Raw genomic sequence first — 19,677 nt, 5'->3', positions numbered from 1 at the left:
TCTAATGCCTAAGCAGCACAGTGGGAAGTTTTCAGATTCTTTCACAAAGTTTGCTCTTTGTAATGTAACATACAAATCATATTATCTTCCCCTTACCATTATAATTCTTCAGTGCTTTTTAATTTCATAATGTGCAAAAGAAAGAGAAAAGCTAGGAAACCAACAGGGAAATTCATCAATATGTGACCATTAATTAAGTGATGATTTTGAACACTGTCCAAATTCAATATGTGAATTAAATAATTGTTCATTTAAGTAACAATAAATACAATATATCTGAGCATTTCAGAGCAGTTTACAAGTTTTGAATCTCAGAGTATTTCTATAAGAAGATAAAAACATACAGCTATAGAAATAAAAAAATAATTTTTTAAGGTGGCTCAAGAGATGAAGAAGGAGGAGGGTCCAGATGTCACAATTTGAGAAACCTATACAATTTACAGAATTAATATATTACTGAAGTCTTTATTATATCTTGAGTTGACCTTAAGCTGTGAAAGATGTGCCATCCATTTCCTGAACAAATAATAGCATAGGATAATGGAAGATCATTTTATGCTCTTAGCTCCTTTTCTGTGGAGCTGAAGCCAAGAGGAGTCAGCATAATTAAATTTGCCTGAAGAAAGAAAGGGTTATCCATAAAGCCATCTTACCACAAGCACAGAAAGGGTGCTTGGGAAGGGTAACATGTGGCCGTAATAAAGGAAATTTGGACAGTAGAGTCAAACTCAGACACATTTTGTGGCAAATAAGTGAGAAGATCCATGAGAGAAGATGGCAAAGAAACCTACATGGAGCCCTGATGTGTATCTGCTCCAGAGCTTAATTCTTGCTCCAAAAGATCATAGAATTGTTTAAGTTGGAAAAGACCTTTAAGATCATTGAATAAAGCCATTAACCCAGCACTGCCAAGTCTACCACTAAACCATGTCCCTAATCACCACATCTACACATTTTTTTTAATAACTCCAGGGATGGTGATTCAACCACTTCCCTGGGGAGCTCTTTCCAAGGCTTGACAAACCTTTCCATGGAAAAATATTTTCCTAATATCCAATCTAAACCTCCCTGGCACAACTTGAGGCCATTTTCTCTCATCCTGTTGCTTGTTACTTGGGAGAAAAGACTGAACTCCACCTTGCCAGACCTTTCTTTCAGGTATTTCTAGAGAATTATGTGCTCCCTGACCCTCCTTTTCTCCAGGCTAAACAACCCCAGCTCCCTCAGCAGCTCCTCATAGAACTTGTGCTCCAGACCCTTCCCCAGCAACATAGCCCTTCTCTGGACATGCTCCAGCTCCTCAGTGTCTTTCTTGTAATAAGGAGCCTAAAACTCAGCACTGGTTTTGAGATGTGGCCTCACCAGTGCCCAGTACTGAGGTACAATCACTGCCCTGGTCTTGCTGGGCACACTATTCCTGACACAGGCCAGGATGCCATTGGCCTTCTTGGCCACCTGGGCACAATGCTGGCTCATGTTCATCAACTGGGCAGCTTTCCAGCCACTCTTTCCCCAGCCTTTAGCATTGCATGGGGTTGCACCTGTGACCCAAGTGCAGGACTCAGCACTTGATCTCACTGAAATTTGTGCTCTTATCCATGGTCCACAGATCCTTCTGCAGAGCCTTCCTACTCTCTAGCAGATCAACACTCCTGCCCAACTCATGTCATCTGCAAGCTGACAGAAGGCACCCTCCATCCCCTTGTCCAGATCATTGATAAAGACATTAAACAGGACTGGCCCCAGTGCTCAGCCCTGGAGAGCCGAGTGACCAGTTGCCAGCTCTGTTGACCACCACTCTCTAAGCCTGGTCATCCAGCCTGGCTTTTTACTGAATGAAGAGTACAGCCATCCCAGCCATGAGCAGCCAGTTTCCCCAGGACAATGCTGTAGGAAATGGTGTCTAAGGCTTTACTAAAGACCATGAAGAAACATCCTTCGTCTTTCATCCTTCATCCTTCAGCCTTTCCTTCATCTATAATGTTGATCATCTTGTCACAGAGGAAGGTGAGGTCAGTCAGGCAGGACCTGCCTTTCATATCATGCTGGCTGGATCTGATAACATGCTTGTCTTGTGTGTACTGCATGATGGCACTTAAGATGATTTGCTCCATGACCTTCCCTAGCTCTGACGTCAGACTGATGGGCCTGTAGTTCCCTTATCCTTTCTCTGACTCATCTTCTAGATGGGTGTCACATTGGCCAATCTCCAGTCAGCTGGGACCTCCCTGGCTGACCAGTAAATGGTCCTCCACCAGCTCCCCCAGTATCCTTGTGTGGATTTCATCCACATAAATTTGGATGGGTCTAAGTGGTATTGCTGACCATTCCCCATGGATTATGAAGGCTTTATTCTGCTCTCTGTCCCTGTCATTCAGCTCAGGGGGCTGGGTACCAGAAAAAGACTGGTCTTATTACTGTTACAGACTGAATAAAAAAGACATTATATACCTCAACCTTTTCCTTTTCCTTTGTCACTGTGTTTGCCTCCACATTCAATAAGGAATGGAGATTTTCCTTAGCTCTACTGCTGCTGCTAATGCATTTATAGAAGTATTACTGCTTATGGAAGTAGCAGATGCAGTTCTTATTTGGCTTTGGCCCTTGTAATTTTTTCTCTACATAACCTCATGATATCCTTGGAGTCCTCCTGAATTGTCTGCCCCTTCTTCTAAAAGTTATAAACTCTGCTTTTTTTTCCCAAGTTCCCACCGAAACTCTCTGTTCAGCTAATCTTGTTTCCCCCTGGATCATCTTTCGGCATGTGACACCTGCATGCTTCTGTGTCTTTAGGATTTCCTTCTTGAAGGCTTTCTAGCCTTCTTGGACTCTGTTGCCCCAAGGTAGAGGTTTTGGCGACCCCTTTCCTTACTTCACCAAGAACCAAAAACTTACTGTTTGGTGATCACTATGCCCAGGATGGGCACAGTGACCTCCAACCATCACATCCTCCACAAGTTTTTCTCCATTCCCAAACAACAGGACCAGCAGTTACCCTCCCTAGCTTGCTTCCTCATCAGCCTTGTCAGGAAGTTATGTGCCCCCATGTTCCAGAAATGTCCTAGGCTCTTTCCTCTTTGCTGTGCTGTGTTTCAAACAGACATTGGGTAAGTTGAAGCTCCCTATGAAAACAAGGGTGAGTGATTGTTAGAGTTCTCCCAGCTGCTTAGAGAATGTTTTATCTGCCTCTTTCTCCTGGTTTGGGGTCTGTTGCAAACTCCCATTGTGATACCTACCTTGTTGACTTTCCCCCAATTCTTACTCAAACCCTCTCAACCCTATCCTCACCATCACTAAACTCTAGAGAACCAGACCACCCCTACCTTCACTGAGACAGCAGACTGACAGACCCTGCTAGTACCCTGTCTCTCAGGCCCTGGTATACTGCTCTTAGACTTCAGTGAGCCTTGTTTTATCCTTTTCTCCCTTCAAATATCTTCAAAGCTCATTCAGTGAGCCCTGTTAACTCCCGTAGAAAGATATTTTTCTCCCTTTGAGACAGTTTTTCCCTGTCTGTTGCCGGCAGGCCTGTGGTTTTGCTCCCTTTAGCTATATCCATATGTATAACATTTATCTGTATCCATATGTATACACGTATATGTCCATGTATATGTATGTACACACGTGTGTATATGTATATGGTAGCCTTTAGCTGTATTCATACTGTTCAGCAATTGGCCTGGCCCTAAGTCAAAATCATATACATTATATCAGCTGTTTTGAACTCCAAAAAACACTGTGAGTAGTGAGTAAGTTCAGGAATCTTGCATCCTTGTTTTTGCTTTATTCCTTTTAACTCTCTTGTTATAACACAAGTTTCTATGAAGAACCTTGAATAAACTGGAGGTAAAGATTTACTGAGAATGACATCCAAGGAGACTAAAAGAGAAGTCAGAATTCTACAGGATTGCCCACTATGTGTTAAGCAACAATTGCTTTTGTGTACATGGTCACAAATTTTTTGATGTGGTTACAGTAAGACAATCCCTGCCCACAGTGAGAGGAGGGATGCATCCATGCCTAGTTCATAATTTGTTTGTTTGTCTTGTATGTCTTTGAAGAAGTGGATTGGGAATGAAAATAGTTACAAGATGAAGTGTAGGAAAAGTTATATCTCAAGTCCTTTAGGCAACAGGAGGTGGGAACTGTTTTAGGAGTGTAAGGCAGTTGGTCTGTTAGGGTTTCTCATTACAAAATGGTTAACAGAGTGCTGAAGAATGATACATATCCCATAAAGAGTAAGGATTCTTTTCCCTTCAAGAGGATCTCACCTAGTGAGACTGGTACCAGGGGATTCCAACACTCAGAAAGTGTCCCACTGACAGAGCTGTTTCACACCAGATTGCTTCACTTCTTGTCCTGCCTGCCACCCACTAGGATTATTTGTACAAGACCGGAGCTGAATGGTGTCATGCTGAATTTAGTGAGTCCTGTGTGGGGGATGGGAGCAGAGAGAGAATTGGAATGTGGTGTGCAGATGTGTGAAGGTGAGAATAAAGCTTATCAGCTACTGGTTCCAGAGGGTGGTGGGTTTTCCTTGTTTTTTTCATGACTCTGCCGGTGAAGTCATCAGTTGAACAACCTCAATTGTCCAGCCATACGAGGTATAAGTACCAGATCACTACATAAGGGTGTGAATAATTTTAAATATTTAAAAATATAACAATTAAACATTGGCCTTCTTGGTGAACTGCTCCCTGGGTGGCCTCTATTAAAAACCTCTTGAGACCCTAAAGACGCTTCCCTTTGTTGCATATTTTTCTTTTGCTTTTGGTAAAACAGGTTTGAACTGGCAAAATTCTGTGAAGTCCTGTAGCCAATTTAATATTTAAAACAGAACTGTGAAGTTGTGCTGGTTTCAGGAATGTCTTTAGTCATCCTCCCTCTGCTGACCTACTGTGCTGACCCAGCACCTGAGAAGGACTTGACAGCCCATGGGGACAAAGAGTGTTCTGCAACTCTGCAGAAAGGCAGGACAATAAAAGCTCGTAAGAACAAAGAGTGTTGTGGCTGAAGTTTGTGTTGCAGTTATCAGCCAAGCAATTTAAAAGAAAAAAAGAAAATAATCCAACAAAATCAGAACATAGACTTGAATGCACAGCAGCTGGTGACCTAAAATGGTAACCTGCACTAATTGTGCTCCTTTAGTAATGGCATATGGTTTTCAGCCCAGAGAAGAAGGCTCTTAAAACTGCTTCTCTTTTTTTGAAAAATTTGTCTTGATACTCAGGTCAAGAAGAGTCTGTAAGAAGACAGCTGTTCTAGGACCCTGAGAGCCAGGGGGCAGCACACACTAGTGCTGTACCTGCTCTGCAGAGGCTTCTGTACTCTGAATATTGCTTGCTTCACAAATCAGAAATTGCATTAGTGATGTTGCTCAATTTCCATGGGCATATCATTCCATGTGCATATTATCAGGGTGCTGAAGTTCTTATATTTTGTTGCTGTTGTGTGCTTATGTCCCCAGCTTCATAGAATGCAGCATTTCATTTTTATCTGACTTTATACTGTGAGCTTTATAAAGCTTGGTCTCTGCTTGCCTGTGCCTGTATTTTAAATGTGTGTAAAATCATTAAATGGCTCTACATACAATTAAAAAATCTAGAGATTGTGTTTCTTTTTATTCAGTGCCCCTGCAGATGTCTGAAAGTGAGTGCACTCTCAGAACCCTCCTTTCGAAACTTTTTGTAGTCATGCAAAAGATGAGTAACACTTTGGAGGATAGAGGACTTCCAGCCAAAATACTTTCTAAATGACCTTAAATTGTAATTTGTCTCATTTTGCAGCTAACTATGGACCAAATCCAATTTGCAAAGGTTGCTTATCTTGTTCAAAGGATAATGGGTGCATCAGATGCCAGCACAAGCTATTCTTCTTCCTGCGAAGAGAAGGGATGCGACAGTACGGGGAATGCCTGCACTCCTGCCCGTCGGGCTACTACGGACTGAGAACGCCAGACATGAACAGATGCTCAAGTGAGTTATTTCTTGAACGCTTACACTCACTTTTGTCAGAAGGCCATAATTCGTGGTAGGTTTTAAGATGACATGTTGTCAAACACAGTTGTGTTTTCACAGATGTCTCAAGATCATTTTAAAACGTCTTTGCTAAAGAAGGTCCCAGCTAATTCTGCGATTTACAACATTCAGCAGATTAACTAGTTGATGAATTGACCTATTTTTTATTGCTATTATTGTTAGTTCAATTAGAGGGGTAATTTAGGGAAAAATATATGATTCGTGCAGATACTCCTGGTTTTAAGAAACAAATTCCCACTATATGAAAATACAACTGATTCAGAATAAATTTAACATGTAGGTACAGTTCAGAATAACCACTTTTATATGGGTGGGCTTTTTGCCATATTTTTTTTCCCACACAAATTTCAGGTGACCAGACACCTCACACCAGGCATGCTTTAATATGTAAGTGTTGCTAATTTAATAAAACAGATGTACTATTAAAAACAAACAAACAACTTTTCACTTTTAGTGAAACATTTTATTTGGAGATTTACAACCTGCTAATGTGCAACAAGATTCCCTGTTTGCATGTTTGTGCCTAGAAGCACAACTGTTAAAATCCATGAGTGCTCTGGTATCTCACATTATTTCACCTCTGTCTGGCAGTTGTGCTCATTTGTATGGATTTTTCCATATGCTCATATGTGGAGCATTACCCATATGGATTATTAATCACTGCTATTACCTCTTACTCCTGTTTAGGGGGAGAATGTTTTTGTCATAGTCTAACCAGAATCAGGTCACCTGACATAAGAACCTGAAGTGAGAAATAGCTTTTCTTTTTTTCTTGTAATAATCAAGTGTCTGTTAAATGTGTGGCACCTTTCCCCCCGTGCTGTGCCATGTCATTGGGAGCACAGAGTTGTGAGAAAGTGTGTGCTGGTTTTCACATCACACATCATCTTGAGGCTCACATGAGGTCACTCAGTGGCAGTCTGGCTGGATGAGGACCACTTATGGCCATGCTTGGACCTGTCCCAAGCTATCCCACCTCTTTCTCCCCATTCCCTGCGTGGGCTCCATGGATATAGTATTCCCAACTGCTGTGTAATATTGCAGAGTGCTGCCTAATCTGTACCAGGTGGTTAAGTTTTGATAAAAAATTAGATGAGACATTATATGGTTTATACATCCAATCTGTAAAATAGTTTAGCATCTTGGCCTTAATTTTCCTTACACATTTGTGAATTCGACTTCTGTACTAGAAATCTTTCAAAACTTGGCTGTAAATACTTCCCCATACAAAAATGGTTTTGAATATACTTGTAGGTTTAGGAAATAGATTGATTTATTTCTATTAGCCTGTACTGTGCTTGTGAGAAAGGCAAAGTAGTCTGTACTGGCAGTATTCTTTAGTTCCTTGAAAAGTAAAAAATAGAAAAGTTAATTGCAGGAAGTTGAGGGTGAATTCAAAGTAATTTTTTTTTTTTTTTGGTTTTACCACGTATGGAAAGTCGCCTTTTCCCCTGAATTACAGGACTGATTTTGAAAAGCATAAATGCAAGTTCTGTCTAACCCATACTGGTATGTGTTGAGCACTTGATGTTTATCTCATCCACATGCCTTTCACAGTCTCCCCCTGTGAGAATAATGATGCACTTGCATTTATGGACCAGTCCTGGTTCCCCTCTGACGATTTTTGTATTGTATATTTTTATGTTAGTGTAACTGCTGACTATTTACGCATCACTTCTCTTTTGTTTTCTTGGTTTGGTGATCATGGTTTGCACATATGAAGCATTGTGGACATACAGACATTTTGTTGATTGAAGTTGAGTTGAAATAAACATTCTTAAAAATTAAATAGGTTTCTTCCTACTTGCTCTTCTTAGGTATGCTTACAGATTCCATTGCTCAGATAGTATTATCTCAGCTAAAAATAATAAAAATTTTGGCTATGTTAAAATCCTTATGGGAGTTACAGGGCTTGAATTACATAAGCTGAAATAATTTCTGCTCTAATAGTGTCTTCATAGGCACAAAAGCTTTTAAACATTTTTACTGGAAAACTTTCCCATTTTTGTTAGAGAAGCTATAGAAAATATTTTTTATGGAAAATGTTTTCTTGATTTTAAAAGCCAAACATTGTGCCAAATGTAACACAATAAATACTCCAGGCAAGTGGAGCAGCTCTAAAATTATGGAAATTTTGGATTACAAGACAATTTTTCTTTTCTACATGTAAGTTAAGTTCCTAGACTTTGCTAAGTGGTTCTAGACTAGTTTTCTAGTAGCAGTGAATCACAAAATTTGAGACTGCTTGTCTCTCAAAATCAATGTAGTTTCCTGCTGGCTATGATTTCCATCTTGAACACTGCAGTATGAGAATGCAGTCCTTTTGGACATGAACTTGGAAAGTGTTGAATCTCTTCTGTAGAAGAATGCCCGAGAGATGAACTACACTTCGTTAATTTTCCAAAAATTTTTTAATAATTTATGACTTTGAACTGAAGTGCTCCAACAAGACATAATCTCATGAGAAAAAAAAAAAAAACCAGAACTGAATTTAAAGAGTAAGATGAAACCTGTCAGTTTGGTGGTTACACTGATTAATGGATCAAGCCTGTCTTGAACCTTTCAACTTAGTCCATGGCCATAGTAACCTTTATAATTTTAGGAGGAGAAACCACTCAGAGATTAGAAATTACAGCTCACTTCAGCTTTGGTTGACTACTTATTTGTTTAGGTTCTCCCTCTTTCTCCTAGGTGGGCCCAACATTGTAATTTCCCCTTCCATTCACCTTCAGTAAAAACAAGAAGAGAAATGTTTAAACAAATTTAGCATTTATTAAACACATGTAGTTAATTCAATGCATTAAGAAAGGTAATGATTTTTATAAACAGTGTTACAAAATAGCAAAACTTCATGAATATGCTGTTGCTTGAACTATACTTAAGTAGTATAGTAGAGCATAAGATCCTTTGAGACAGTTGCAATTGCACTTGTAGCAGTCAGGGGATTCAATTACCAAAAAAATAGCGCTGAAGGTGTTGCTGGTCAATGACAGATTGGTGCAGAGTGCCAGTGGACACTTCAGGATGGCAGTATGAAGTTGGATCTGTAGCACTAAAGCTGCTCTAGTGAGCAGCTGAGGAATGGGAGCAGGAGTTGAAAGGAGTGAGTGTCATGGTGATGGGAACAGTGGGCATTGGTGAAATTGTAGAAGAGTCAGGTTGTTGTCACTCCTAGTTTGTCTTCAGCTGCTGTTAGATTATCATTATGATTAGCACTCAGTAGCTCTAAGCATTATGATGAATAGCACTCTGATGAATTAATATCTTTATTTCAGAATTTTTACTGTATTCTTAATACTCTTTCAGTATTTTCTCCTAATTTGCATCTGATGCAGATGAAATAATAGGTCTTCATGTTTGAAGTGGCTTATTTTCATAGGAAAAAAAATGAAAATAAACTGTCTGAACTGTCTTGGGGGAAATCTCCACCCAACCTTCATCCAGCCTTCACTCCTCCCAACCTTCACCTACTAAAGCTTCTAAAAGACGGATATTTCAAGGACTCTCATGTGACACAAAAAGAAACTGGCATTGCTGGTAAAGCAGAAAATACAAAAAAGATGGGAGTTCTGAAGTATGATCAAAACTGAAAGAGGATTTATTCATTCATTTAATGAATGATAGTTTTATGGAGAGAATCCAGTGTAAAGTGAGACTTCCACCACCAAGCGCATCTGTATCGTATCAAAGGGTAGCTTCTGTTGAAAGTTTTTCCTTTAGTCCCCCTTCCACACACACAGAAGAGCTTTTAGCATGTTACTCCCAACATGTGTTTTGAAAGCAGTAGTTAAAATGTTGTTTAAAAATTGTTGTGTCACTTGGATGTGAAGGAGGGTTGCAAGATGCTGATTTTTCTTTCAATGTTCTGGTCTGCATCTTTGTTTTAGGACTGCATGATTTGTAAAAATCTTTATTTCTTTTCAAGTGTCTCAGGTGGATGGGCAAGAGGCAAATGTTTTTTCTAAATATTTAAATACACATGGTGTTTGACTCAAGCATGGCATTTAATAAAATACTTGCAGTACACCTTGAGTGTAACAAACCAGATTAGCAATTAAGTATTGTGGTACATCTCCAGAGCACATCACCTAGTTGGTTTTGCCTTGCAATTCATTAATCTAGGAAAGTGATTTTGCAGGATCACTGTGTAGACATTGACCAGGATCTTGTTCTTTAGAGACTGGTTCAACCCTTGTGAAAAAGAAATTATTATTCTAAGGAATTTCCTGTGACCCTAAGTGTGGACAGGAAGTCCAACTTGTGCTGCTTATATAAACACGAGTTTTAAAAGTCCCTTTGGAGAATGCTGGACACAGGAGTTGGTACATTCAGGTTATGTGTGGTTGTGTCTAAATAAAGCCAGCAGAGGTTATCTTTATGAGGGCAAAGCTTCAAACTAATGCTCACATTCCTTTTAACCAAGCAAAGCTCAACACCACTAGAAATATACATTTTTCTTTTCATTCAATCTGCCTAATTTTTTGCCCAAAGCCACAAGAAATCTGATCTAAAAAGCCTCATATTTCCCTAATTGCTAACAAAGAATTTTACACAACCACACTCACACACACTGTTTAAATATTGTGGGATGCCCTGTTTTGGCCTGCTGAAGTTCAAGAATAAATATTAAAATCTATTTCATAAATATCGGCTAAATTTGAAGTGTTGATTTGAGATATTTACTAATTGCTATTTCAGAATAGTGACCTTATGGTTTGCGCTTTTTTTTTCCATTATAAAAGAATGAAGAATAAATGAGTGACAGAATTACCAAAATGATTACTATATTGTTTCATAAAATGAATAAAAAATGCTTCTTGCTGTGGCTTCAGATAGCTGAAGAGAGGATACAGCTATTGTAGCTTATTTAATTTTGTTAGCTGAAGGATTAGATTTTTAAGAAATTAATTATAAAATGATCATTACTGTTCCAAATATAATGGCTTATCCTTTTTAATCTTTGGAATATTTTTTCCCTGATATTTTTTGTAGGTATGTTATGGTATACATATGATCATTAATAACTAGCTCATTTCCAAGTTCACATGTTTTAATATGGAATAGGATATTTCTGAAAAGCCTACTCCTGAGTCTGTCATCTATTGCAGGTCATATTCCTCTTAAATTTTCTGAGAAATACAATATTTCATAAAGATAATAGTTGTTTGGTTTGGTTTGCTTGTTTTTTTATTTTTAATTTTTAATCTATTCATTATGGTGTATGTCTCCTAATAATTTAAGAATGGTTATTTTTTGTGGATTAAGTGTTTCAATAATAGAGAGGAGATAAATCCAGCAAAATTGAGGCTTCTTGCACATGCATATGTGTAGACATGGACATCAGATACACTACATGAAAGCATCCACTCAGCTATTCATAGGGTCAATTCATAGAAAAAAAAAGTATCCTGCTTTCAGTGATAACTTATAAACTGAAGACAATACATGCAATACATGCATACTTCCCAAAATAATTTGTTGCATCTCAGTTTCATCGAAATTACTTACACATGAAAATAATTTATACTGAACATTTTTCCTCCAAAGAGATGTCAGTAATTCAAATATAACTAGACTAGGAGTTTTATCTACAGTTTGATTTTAAAAAAGTAGGATTAGAAGAACATAGAGGAAAATGTGGCAAACACAGTTACCTCTAATTTTGTCTATATACCAGATGGATTTCAGGATGACAGTATTATAGCATTTCTGGCTTTGCTGTTTCATTGCTTTATAAGTCCCTTCATTTGCCGTCCTACCCTAACTTTGCTGTCTCACTGTTCCTTATGATCCTTTTGATTTAGGATGCAGAATAGAGAACTGCGACTCCTGCTTTAGCAGAGACTTTTGTACCAAATGCAAAACTGGCTTTTACTCGCACAGAGGCCGCTGCTTTCGAGGATGTCCTGCTGGATTTGCAGCCTTGGAAGAGCTTATGGAATGTGTGGGTGAGTCAAGTAGCTCTTTTGCTAGGTGGCCATATTCAAATATGGCACTACTTTATGATGATGCTTAGTATTTCTTAGCAGGAAATATTCAGTAACGAATTATTATTGATTTCTTTACTGGTAATACTAGTAAATTTTTCCAAACTTTAAAATCCGCTTCACTGGGAATGCCACTCTCTTGTGCATCAGAAAGTTCTGTCCTCTTAACTGTAAAATCGCCTTTATGAAGATTTGCAACTCAGAATTCATAAGATTTCAGGACTTGTGTCGGAACAAACTCTTTCTTTCAAGAGTATTTCTTGCCTTTCATGATGGAGAGGACTTGGAAATGTGAACTTCTGAAGTTTTCAAACCCAGGTGACAACCAAGTAGGATCTATATGTGAGATAGAAAAAATAGTCAATCTCATTGTTCTAGGAGAGTTTTTGAATATTTGGAACTGTCATAACATATCAAACATAAAGTTCAATATTCTGACTTTTTTGGGGGTGGGTTGATACTGGCTAAAAAGATTCAGATTCTGTAAGAGATTTTAATTTTGTTTCTAGCTTTTTACCTGCTAATGGTAAAACTGTCAAGTGTTGCTTTCTAACAATGCATGTTGTAGTCTTAAAAAAAAAGGAAAAAAGAAAATAAAAACCCAGAAGAATTGCTCACTCGTGTTTCCTTTGCTTTATCAGAGGGCTGTGAAGTGGGTCAATGGAGTGAGTGGGGAACTTGCAGCAGAAATAACAAAACATGTGGATTTAAGTGGGGCCTGGAAACGAGAACAAGGCAAATTGTGAAGAAGCCAGCAAAAGACACGATACCATGTCCAACCATTGCAGAATCCAGACGGTGTAAAATGGCCATGAGGCATTGTCCAGGAGGTAAGTGTAGCCCATGCCAGAAAAATCTTTATGAGCTGCGGGCCAAATTCTGTCTCTGTTCTGCCAGCCAAGGCTGAAAAGCAGCAATAGTACATCAGTTCTAGTCTCTATAGAGAGACTCCAGGGAAATTCTCAGCTTAGGAGCAATCAGTCCCTCAGCAGACTGTGAAACTGTTTTCCTGGTGTGGTACCAAGGGTTTTTCAGAGGTGCCTCGTGGAAGAACTGTAACAGGTTGCAGTTTGAGCTTCAGCATGGAAATGATGCTGATGGTGGAAGAACTACTTGTTCTGCACATGGCAGGAAAGATTATGATTCTAAACCTCTCTGCAGGTGACACACACAATGTTGGTGTGCTGGGTATTTAAATTAAAAGAAGTTAGTTACACATGGCATTGTTAGCTAGAACCATTAGCTGGAACATGTTATTTGTTTTGAATATTCTGGAGCAAGGCCAAACTGTGATAGATGTGATGCAAGCAGAACAGTCATAGATATCAAGATTTTTCACCTTGAGACCAGCCTATGGCAAATGCCCCAAGGAAATAAAGTGAAATTTCTTCATCATGGTGTTGCAAGACTTAAGCAGTGATGCTGATGTGAGAAAGGAAATCAAAGGCTTGGTTTTTGTAGACCCCAAACTGAAGACACATCACTGCTGGAGAGTTTTTTTATCTTTTAGGTTGAAAAGTTTAACCTCTCAGGTATGGATTCTGACAACTTAAACAGGTTTCAAAATTTGTAGGTGAGGTGGGTGACCAGCAGGTGATAAAGATGCCATTCCTGTCAGAGTCACAGGGTTAAATAAAGAATGAACTTCAAGAGATCTCTAGTCCAACCTCCTACTGCTAGCTGGGTCAACTGTGAAATCAGACAAATAAAAAAAGAAATAAAGGTTGAGGAATCGTGAGGAAAGTCTTAACATGATGAATAAGATAAACCTGAAACAGTCTTAGAAAAGGCACCTAAATAAATTTCTTTGTATTCTGGGATTGTTGAAGGTGTCTTGGATTGAACATTCTGCCTACCAGTGTGTACTTTCCTTCCCTATCTCACTCCCTGTATTCATACACACAGAGGCACACAGAGGGCACAGTCACTGTGGTACAGGGGGCACCTTAAATAAAATTCTCAAAGGCATTGAAGAAAGAGTGTAACCTAAAAAATGAACACCTCTGTAGGAAAGAAGAAGAAAAGGTAAAAATGAAGGCTGATTTGGGCTGCCATGGTATGCGTGTCATGGTATCTTTGAATATTAGTCTGCATCAAGGTAGTGACACTTACCAGTGCTTGCAGCCTGCTGAGTGATCCAGTTACTTGTAACAGACTCTGAAGCCCAAATGGGGTTAATAATCAGATCAACTGAGGAAATGTTTTACTGCTGAAACAAAAGGAAATAAAAAGAGCCCACGACAAGTTCTACTAAATCTCCAATCAGTGTTTTCTTTCTTTTCATTTGGCTTCACATGCAGGCAGTTTAGCTTGCAGTGGAAAACTGAGAAAATTGCAGAATTTTTTCAATTCAACATCATGTGGTACAGATTTAGTCATTTATGTACTCAGTGTGTATAAAGGCAGGCATTTTATGGATGCAGCATCCAACTTCTATAATAACTCCTAGCAAGTAGAAATACGGGTTTAGTCTTTATAGTTTAGTTAGGACACAAACTATTCAAATTGTTGTAAATAGTTTGAGAAATGTGCTTAAGTGCACCATAATATTCCAGAATGCTGTAGCATGCTCATGTAACTATGTTAATCTGAACATTCATACCTTTTTATGTTATATTCTCTTATGTTGTTTCAAATTTTCTTGTCTAGCAGTTCAGGCCACTGCTTAAAGATTTACATCTCAGATGTATCTTTTCAAATACACAATGGCTTTCCTAAGAGTGAGAATATTTATTGCCTAGTGTCCAAATTGTTTCTGTATTAAGGTCCATGATGAAATCTTTGCTTTTTTTTCACCACGTATCAGGAAAGTTGTTGCTGGAAATACAAGTTCAGTGAAGTACTTGTAGTACTCTTTCATGGGCTTCAGTAAGTCCTAAAGATTACGGTCCTCTTCTCCCATGGTGTGGAATTCTCTGCATCTGTTTTCAGAGATAAGAATAAATGTGTACAAAACTGTAGGTTTGAACTTTCCACACTGAATATAGTGTTTAAGACTGCTTCTGTGCCATCACAGAAAACACCTCCCAGAGTATAAGCTCCTTTCTCTTTCTTAAGAAACTCCTGGGAGAGTGTTAGTAGTGTTTTAATTGCCTAGGGGGAAGTCTTCCCCAGACCTGGTTATCTCTGCAGGTGAGGAAGCCACAGAGGCTGCCCTGTTTTGTACAGCTTCTGCTTTGTAGTATGTTTTAAATTTATACATTTTAATTTATATGTAGTATGTTTTAATTTATATATACAGGGCTGGTCTAAGACCCTGTTCCTTTATCATATTTTAGTAGCAGGTTGCCACATTAGACACTCAAAATGTTTTATTGCCTATTTGATCACTGTGACATAGTGGGAGGCTCAGACACAGCTTACAGGTTCTGGCTGCTGAGGAAGAGATTCTGAGTCTTTAAAAATATGGTGTTTTCCTAATGTTGGGAATTTTGTTACTGAACTTTTAAACTGAAGAAATAATAGAAAAAAAATTGTAAGGTTAGCACTTCTGGGAGAGTGAAGAACCATAATCCCCTGTAAATATCAGTTGAGCGGCTGTTAATAAACGCTTTCATCCTAACCTTCTCCGTACATAAACTCACACAAATGTGGAGAATAAGTATTGGATTATACAGCTAAGATGATTGAAGATTGTTATGGATTAAGCTGAGCACAGGAAGTAAGGATATTTGTGGTGGGATAGGGTCAAATAAAGTGCTTTTGTCATGTGCTTTCTACTTCTGTATATTATAAGTTACTATTTATGCTCCACACTGCAGGGAAACATCCAAAACAGATTTTTATGCATTCGCAATAGAAGGAAAGTTAAAGAAGGAGACTTAAATTCTGTTTTCCTACTAACTATTTCAGTTTCATATTTTTAAGGTGCTACCCAGCTGGCCATATGGCAGTGGTACAACTTCAGTTTTTGATGAATGATTTATGACTTTCTCCAGTATCTGTAGAGTTGTAGAGATACAAACTGGAATACAAGTTAAAGATCATTTAACTTCTTTGCTACTGAAGGTAGCAGCATAAGAATAACACTGATTTCATATTTGCTACTTAGAGATATTTCCTTAGTGTCAGGAGTTATAGATTTAACTGTTACAGTATGGAAATGTCACATTTGTGTATCTGTTAATGTTATGTAAGTTACCCTGTGGCTTTGACTGTAATGTGAATTCTACTTTGAGAGGTTAGATTTAGACAAAGCAGACTTGACTTGTTCAGGACAACTTCTACCTGTGCTGGTCTCTTCCTGATAAGGAATTTTCTTCTCTTTAGTTCAAAAAGAGAAGAAAAAAAAAAGGCTTAAAAAAACAATGGGGAAATCAGCAGTCAGAAATGTAAAATAGACTGATAAATCTTGCTCTCTTCATGTTTTCCCATCCATTTACTATAAATATTTTATTTATACCTCTTATTTGTACGTTGCTCATATTTACCTCAGTAATGGCTCCTCTTTTGTTTGTACACTCCAGGAACCTGCAGATTAGTTTAATTATTCATATTAAGTGTTACATAAGCAAGCAAAGTAGCTCTCTGCTATTTTAGTGTTCATCAGACTGCAGTTCTTCAAGCTGTCTGAAACTTGAATAAAACTCTGTGCCAAAATAACACTTCTGCAAGTGCCCATTGCTGGCCCATGTCCAACCTCTCACCCACCAGCACCCCCAAGTCCTTCTAGGTCACCAAAGTTTTCTATTTTCCAGGCTCAACAAACCCAGTTCCTTCAGTCTCTCTTCACAGGGTAAACACTTCAGCTCCTCACCATTTTGGTGATGCTGTGCCAAACTCTATCAATATTTTTCTTTTCTTGAGCTGAGGGACCCAAAGCTGCATATGGTATTCTAGATGTGGTCTGATGAATGTCAAATAAAGAGAGATGATCACTTCCCTTAATCTGCTGTCATGCTGCATTAACACATGCTGCCACTGCATAAAGTTGGCTCACATTTAGCTCAAGTTTCATCAGGACCTTCCCAGGAGAGCTGTTCCCCACACAGTCCATATCCAGCCCATATTTTTTCAGGGAGTACTTCCTTACCAGATGCAAGACTTTGCACTTTGTTGAATTTCATGAGGTTCCTTTCAGCTCCAATGAATGTTTTCCTCATAAGTTAAATAAAAATCAGTCAAAATAAAAATAACACCAGAACTCAGTGAATGATCAGGCAGTTGATCACATTCTTTTGAGCTTTTTGATGCATCTACATTGTAGTACCCAATGTTGAAAAGTTTGTAAGCTGGGACTCTTTTGAGATTTAATTTATATATTGCACTTATGGTCTGTCTCAGTGCCAAATACTTAAAGACACCATCTGCCCTTTGAGTCAAAGCTAGGGCATTCTCTAGCTGGGTCTCAGGAAACACAACCACCATATTCTCTGTCTCCTATTGGTCGTGCTATGTTGTCACAAGAACAGAGAGCTAAGAGGCAAAGGCTGGTCCAGAAGCAGCAAGAATTGTTGCCTCCTCCATGAGGACTGTCAAGCATTTGGCTGGATTGGTCCAGTAGATTGTGTAGGCACCATCCTCAGAAGTTTCTAAGACTTCACTTGACAAACTCTTGAACAATCTAGTCTGAATGGTCTCAATCCTATTGGGGATCTCGATCCTGCTGATGTTTGGACTGGGGACCAGTCTGAATGATTCTGTCTGAATGGCAGAACATCCTGTGGGTATGTGCTGAAAGAACACTGTTCTTCCTGTTTGAGTGTTGCAAAATTGCTGATAACTTTGGCTCTGAAATAGAGACAAGCTGGAATGACTGGTTGTAGGGAATAAGAGCGAACCAAATCTTTACTGTGGCTGCTGTAATGCTGAAATATCTTCATTTGGCCGATTTCATTCTGGTTGAAATTCTACGCAAATTATGTGTCATGTTTTGAATATAATGCTAATGATTGTTTCAAGCATTTTCAAGTTTAGCCTTAACCAGGATAAAAGCTTGGTTCAAAACGCTGATTTCTTGATTTACTTGTTATTGTTTGACCTGTTCTCTCATTTGTCTTTGGCTGAATGCTGCACATTTCTAAATTCAAAATCATGCATAGAATCTAAAAGATCCATTGTACAATGTACTTCTACTTTAAGTTAATGCACTATGCCAGCCTGAGAAAACATTGGAAGACCAGCAGAACTATAGAAATGCAGCTATAATTCTGTATTTTGGAATTGCTGTGACTTTTCACATCTTTAAAAAAAGTCTGATTTTTGACATTTTTAATAAATTGGGGATTTCATTCCATTGCTAGTTAAGTCATGACATAAATGTCTGTGACAAGTTAGACATAAATGAAAATGATCCCACTTAGAAAAGATTATCTTATAGGTTAAGGCATGATCTGACCAGAGATGGTAGCGACCAGACACCATTGTGGTTTAGGGAAAGATGACAAGATTTACAAACAGATTGTACTACTTTGTTAGTATTGCATGGTTCTAGACAATGGAATATTATTTATCACTTTAAGACTAAAATTAGGATTTGCGAGACTTGTTGGTATTTTAAACAAGGCTGTAGTACATAGAATATACCACAATTACACTGTCATTGCCTGCTGCAGCTCTCTGTTAATTTTGCAGTTGCATTGGACCAAATCTGCCCTTGCTTGCACTCACCTTGACAGGTAGAAGCTGCATTTAGTGTAGCTCCACTAAGTGCTGGCTCTGCTAGAATCCTGGTGTCACCAAGCAGGTTTCCCTCCTTGATGTGTTTTTTGCGTGCCCCTCTGGACAAAAAGACTTGTCCTTAGCTTGTCTGAAAAGATGACCCATCATTGTCATTCACAAATCATGACTCAAAGCTTTTGAAGGAGAGAAGGAAAACCAGCTTCAGCATCAGTTTACATCAGTTTATAAGACATAAACTCCACCAAAACCACCTAATTGCACAGTGCAGGGTGGGAAACAATAGTAATGAGGAAATATTTTTGTATTTTAGTTAATGGCCATTCTGTGAAGGACCAAATAAGTGGGAGCAAGAAAGGACAAAATAGTAGTCCTACGTATTTTGGAGGCTTTCCAGGAAACAAGAACTGTTTTACAGAGTGGCTTAACCCTCAGAGCTTGGCATACTTATTAGTACATTTGTTCAGGAAGCAGGCGTTTCTCTGCAGCAGATTCTGCTTGTCTGGATTGTCAACATCTACCTTGTACAGAGAATGCTGTGCTGCAAGTATTAAAATGTGAGTCTTTTTCTACCCTTTAGTTGACGACATTCAGAAGGGGCTACAGCCAGTGAAAACTAATTGTAAAGCAACTCTAGATGCTGAAGAAAATGAAACACACAATACTGCTCATTTCAGTGGGAGTGCCTGCAACTAGACTATGTATTTTAATTAAGGCACATAGGCAGGAGCTATAGTTATATCATCAATAATCAATTAAGTTGATACCACCTTCTAAGAAGAGCAGAATTCTTTTAATCTCTGTTTGGTAACAATAAAAAAAGTGAAAATCAAATAATAAGTAGTTTCAGGTTGGAAAGGAGCATAGGTCATCTAGTCCAGTCTCCTGCTTAAATCAGATCAGTTGTGAGAAAACCAGGATTAGCCATTACTCTCACAACTCTCAGACATTAAATAGTCTCCATTTTTTTGTCTTAGTTATGTCCTTTTCATATACTTATTTCAGAGATGATGATTTGCAGCTTGTTGCTTTTA

At 38.5% G+C, this 19,677-nt stretch overlaps 1 protein-coding gene across 2 annotated transcripts in view; it reads left to right on the top strand.

Moving 5' to 3' along the window:
* The window catches only part of RSPO2 (R-spondin 2), a 102,527-nt gene that overhangs the window by 50,571 nt on the left and 32,279 nt on the right, over positions 1–19,677 (top strand). For both annotated transcript variants that reach the window (XM_038129492.1, XM_038129491.1), the window contains 3 exons: positions 5,787–5,975; positions 11,843–11,986; positions 12,667–12,855. In XM_038129492.1, the coding sequence (XP_037985420.1) occupies positions 5,787–5,975; positions 11,843–11,986; positions 12,667–12,855 (522 nt within the window). The remainder of the gene's footprint in view (positions 1–5,786; positions 5,976–11,842; positions 11,987–12,666; positions 12,856–19,677) is intronic.

Source organism: Motacilla alba, chromosome 2 (genome assembly GCF_015832195.1).
Source record: "Motacilla alba alba isolate MOTALB_02 chromosome 2, Motacilla_alba_V1.0_pri, whole genome shotgun sequence".
Taxonomy (NCBI): Eukaryota; Metazoa; Chordata; class Aves; order Passeriformes; family Motacillidae; genus Motacilla; species Motacilla alba.
This window is presented reverse-complemented; position numbering and strand designations above follow the sequence as displayed.